Raw genomic sequence first — 4,840 nt, 5'->3', positions numbered from 1 at the left:
ATCATCAAGTTCTTAGTTGAAACATGTAGTGGACAACATCTATTGTCATCGGTTCGCAAATGGCAATCATCCACATCGGTTCGCAAATGGTAATCATCCACATCGATCCACTAAACTAGAGTGATGTGAACATACATGTGCCCTTTTGATGGATTCTGTATCAAGGTTGTTAATGGTCGGAAAGTGAAACATATTCATGCTCTTAAAAATGGCAACTCGGAAGATAACAATCATTTACGAAATTATTTAATTGAACAAACTTAAAATGTGAAAAAAATATACTGATCTTAAATATAAAGACAAATCACACTAAAAAGAACATTTTTTTGTTTTCCGATTAAAACAATTTTACAGTCAACTGCTTACTTATCTAAGTTCCAATCATTATCCATGCAATGGAAAAATAATACTGGAAGAGACATTCGAAAGATTAACGCCAGAACTTATTAGTTTCATTAGTTTAAACAGATTTCATCGGAAAGACAACTAATCGAGAGTTGTCACTTTGGCACTTATACCCACAGGCACTTGTCTCAGAAAAAAATAATTCCTATATACCTTAATATTAAGGTATATAGGAATTTTTTTTTCTGAGACAAGTGCCTGTGCTTATACCTCATCTTCTTATATCTATGAAATGAATATATTTTTTCAAATTTGATTATTATACATGTGTGTAGCAGCAAGTTTTTCAGTATGTCGGAGTTAGAATATAAATTATATTTCCTCAAGGCCATGTTGTTTATTTATTTAAACACTCGACTTTTTGTGACAAATGGTTAACCCCACATAAACAAACACATTCTTAATAAAAATGTTTAATTGCAAATACTATATATGGTACATGTTTTTCATTCTTTACATTTCTTATTCATAATTGCAGAAAATGACATTAAGTGAAATTGTGTGTTTGATAAATGGTGCATTGTGAGGTCAAGATGTCTATAGCACTGATTTCCTTCCGTCTTTCATTTTGACTAGCTCATGTCATAGATAAAGTATGGAATATATGCCGTGTAAGTTGTGAATTTCCTTGGTCCAACAATTCTCATTGTCACATTCTTTGTCGTCGGTAAGGTGCAAATTTCTTCACCTAAAACAAATAAAATGTTATTAAAAAGTATTACAAGGTTATCTGGCGCTGCTCATAATAAGTTTTTTTTAAGTTCATAAGCTTGAGACCAAAAGGTATGACTTTAAAAATTCAATTTCGTATCGAATGTTTGTTCAATTTATATGAGTTTGGCTAAAAACTGATTTGATACACGAAAATTGAAAATTCTGATTGAGAACACATTGGACAAGTATGATTTGTTTACTTGATGTCGATAACATTTTTTAACCCGAAAACATGGTTCTAACGCGTAGACTATTTACATCTTTTTCTTTTCAATTTAGAATATTAGAATTACCAATTTAGATGCTAAAGGTTCAGCTTATAGATAGAAAAAGCTAAGCAAGGTTTCAATGTTTGACATTTCATGGTACTACCATTTCTTAAAGCATCAAAAGCACACAAACATCTTACAGCTCTGTGATTTTATGTACATCTTTGAGCAGCTATCAAGACGACGGTACGATTTGATTGAACTTTGACCCTTCAATCAAATGTTTTTAGAACCTTTTTTTCTGTTTTTGAAGAGCGAATTGTTAAATCTGAGTATTTAAATAAAACATTGCAGTTTTGATTCAAAATATAATTTTTTTAAGGGATGACAGTGAAGCAAGAAAAATTGTGAAATCATACAAAACTTATGAGTTTTTGATTGACACACGCTTTACATAATACAGCGGCACATTCCTCGGCCAAAAGGATATTTACACAGGAGGGGTATTTTGTTCCTCTATTCATTGGTAAACTATAGTTTGGGTGGCGCTTGTCAATTTAGCCGAAATGTTCTTAAAAACAAGCATATATTGGCTTTTAATATGAAAATTCGTACTTAGGACTTCACTTGATGTAAACTGTCTCTCAAAGGCTATGATAACTATTTACATTTTATAAGAATTTTATTCTGAAATTAAGAAAATGAAAAAGAAATGATATCATACAAAATTTATTATTATGATTTTACACGGGCCAAAAATTCCCAAATATACCATATGTTTTATTTTGTTTTGATGTACGATATATTATACAATTCCTTTATACAGAAATCTTTGCTTTGGTTTTGTGTGATAATCCTAATTTTACTTTTCTACTTTTATTAGTGCATTTGTTTTGAACGTGTGTTAAGACAAAGTTGAATGTCTGCTATTCGATATACATATAGTAAAATATTGCACAATTGGCCAATACAATGAAAACAAAACTGAATCTTTAAGCGTCAGCTCTGTTATCGTTATTTGTTATTATATGAAACAGGTTCGTACCTTTAGCAGGTAGAGGAAGCTCTTCAATGACTCCATCAATGATTTCATAGATTTTTTTAACAGCTTTGTCTGCTATGTGCCCTATACAAACTTCGTATTCCTGAACTGTTGCTGTGAAAAATATGTTAAGAAATGCCATTGGATAATGCCAGCTAACTGTGCCATTAGAACAATCATCAAGAATGTCCACGTTCCTCTCTGGTCGTTTTCTGAAATACAAAAAAAAAGAATCAGCAATGGTCATTATGCGGTATGGGCTTTGCTCATTGTTAAAGGCCGTACGATGACCTATAGTTGTTCATTTCTGTGTCATTTGGTCTCTTGTGGAGAGTTGTCTCATTGGCACTCATACCACATCTTCTTTTGGTATATTTAATATGATATTATTATTTATAATTACAGAGGAGGTTTTACTGAAACTTCTTCCTTTTCTTTGCATCTTTGTTTCTGTAATTCATTTCTCTGTCAACGCAGGTTTCACACATTTTAATTTAATTAGTTATTTTTACTTATTAAATATATGTGTTTAAAAATGGTAAATTAATTAATTCGTCCATTATAGTATTAACCTACATGTGACAGACTTCTTAGCAAATAAGATTTGTTTCTCAATTCTAGCGTTATCTTCACAAATTTAGTTAACTTGTTTTAAAAGCAGTAACGTAAATGTCCATTGAATTTGTTTAGTCAGAAGTCCATTAGAACGGGAAGTGTGCAATCCTCCTGTTTGATTCGTTTATAAATTGGTATTGTCACAGTGTTAAAAATTAAGCCGTGTTCTTGCTAAAACCTTGTTAGTACACATAGGCTGATTGAAAGACATTTTGAAAATGGCCTTGGTGTAAAATATATTCGTTGATTTTTTTTTACCACAGCTAGACCAGAGCCATAAGTAAATGTGTTAAAAATGATTAATAATACAGAATACATATCAAAGTATTAACATGCAAATAAATTTTAAAGGATTACATATAAACATATCATAGCTTTCTGAGTTCAATAAAATATTTATTTATCTAAGTACCCAAAAATTTCAAAACCTCAAGGTTTCTTGAATTAAAAGCCAATTCAACTTGGCACTTGTTTTTACACTTCAAAATTTTATTTTTATTTGCAACTTTTTATGATAGGACTCCATTCTCTGAATTTAAGATTATAAAGGGGCCATGTAAAATGCTCGCCATCATCAACTTTATTGTTGTATTAGTATGTATGTTAAGTCAGATAAAGTGGTCTGCTTTTAAACAAATTTCAAATGAACACATTCATGTTCAACATCGAAGAACACTCCATTTTATATTTTACTAGGATAAATGGGTTGTTGGAATTTTATACAAACCAAAATCAGGGTGCATCAAATGTCAACATCGGAAGCAACATTGCTACATCACGTAAAACAATTTACTTGTGATTTAAAAAATAACATGCACTTAAATTGTATTTGATTTACTCCTATACAATTAACGAATCAAATAAAAAGATTTATGATAAATAAATAATTTCCGCAAGATCCTGGAATTTTACTTAATCAACCAAACGTAAGATTGATGATGGAAAACATTTCCGCAAGATCCAGGAACGGTACCAACAAGCCTTGATTATTACAACGGATAACAATTGATTATACAACAAGACCTCATGTCGTAACCCCGGAATCTCATTTAAATATTTCTTCAAATGTTTCATATTGGTATTTTCTAAAAGGAGGTTAAACAATTACTAGTATGCAATATATATTACAGAAAAACCAGACATGCTTATGATACTCTAGTATATGCATATGTCTCATAGAAAACACATTATAGTTACACCTCTGTGCCACAGCGACTCGACAGTAACAGGTTAATTTATAGGTACTTACGAAAATAAAACTGGGTTACAAGGATCCGTTGTATTCAAACGACAATTTACCGTTATCACATTTAGAAGCAGAAATAAAGACACCCAGATAATACTTTGAATTCCTTCCATTCTATTCTCTTATATGAAATTAGTTATTTAATTTTTATTCCACTCCATCTGACATGATAAATGACAACTACATAGGATAATTACGCAGTAAAGAATGAATTAAAATATAAATGTTATTCTCTCCATTAATTATACTTTTATGTAAGCTACAAGGTGATATTTTCTTGTGTTCTTATGACGTTTGCTATATGTCATTCAACTGAAAGGTCACTGTAGTTGTCAAAAGTTTGTTTGTTTACTACTCTGTTCTGGTTTTTCACTATTTCCGGTACACAATAATCTATTAACATGTAAACAACGAAGTTGATCCACGAATTTCGATTGGGACCGTCACATTTCCTTTCCATTTCAAACCAACTACTCAAGATAAAAAAAAAGCGCGGCTTTGCGGTCTCCTGTCATTTCATAATTAGGAATACACAATGGTTTACTAATCATAAAGCTATTTTCTTGTAAGACAAACCCGTTTTTCATAATTTTAACCACATTTACACAT

At 30.9% G+C, this 4,840-nt stretch overlaps 1 protein-coding gene across 1 annotated transcript; it reads right to left on the bottom strand.

Annotated features, from left to right (window-relative positions):
* Positions 1 to 802: 802 nt before the first annotated feature.
* LOC139519494 (uncharacterized) lies at positions 803 to 4,565 on the bottom strand. Its single transcript, XM_071311605.1, has 3 exons — positions 4,235 to 4,565; positions 2,374 to 2,582; positions 803 to 1,093 (listed from the first exon to the last, which is right to left on the bottom strand). Exons 1-3 carry the CDS (start codon positions 4,342 to 4,344, stop codon positions 978 to 980), a joined length of 435 nt encoding a protein of 144 aa, XP_071167706.1. The 5' UTR covers positions 4,345 to 4,565; the 3' UTR covers positions 803 to 977.
* Positions 4,566 to 4,840: the final 275 nt, after the last annotated feature.

This window comes from Mytilus edulis, chromosome 4 (genome assembly GCF_963676685.1).
Source record: "Mytilus edulis chromosome 4, xbMytEdul2.2, whole genome shotgun sequence".
Classification (NCBI taxonomy): domain Eukaryota; kingdom Metazoa; phylum Mollusca; class Bivalvia; order Mytilida; family Mytilidae; genus Mytilus; species Mytilus edulis.
This window is presented reverse-complemented; position numbering and strand designations above follow the sequence as displayed.

Bases quoted from the DNA above. Each gene is read 5' to 3' on its own strand.
- LOC139519494 (XM_071311605.1), bottom strand. From the start codon at position 4,344: ATGGAAGGAATTCAAAGTATTATCTGGGTGTCTTTATTTCTGCTTCTA. The intron at 2,583-4,234 runs GTAAGTACCTAT...TTTGTATTTCAG, and splicing joins TGTAACCCAGTTTTATTTTC to AAAACGACCAGAGAGGAACG. The intron at 1,094-2,373 runs GTACGAACCTGT...TATTTGTTTTAG, and splicing joins GCTTCCTCTACCTGCTAAAG to GTGAAGAAATTTGCACCTTA.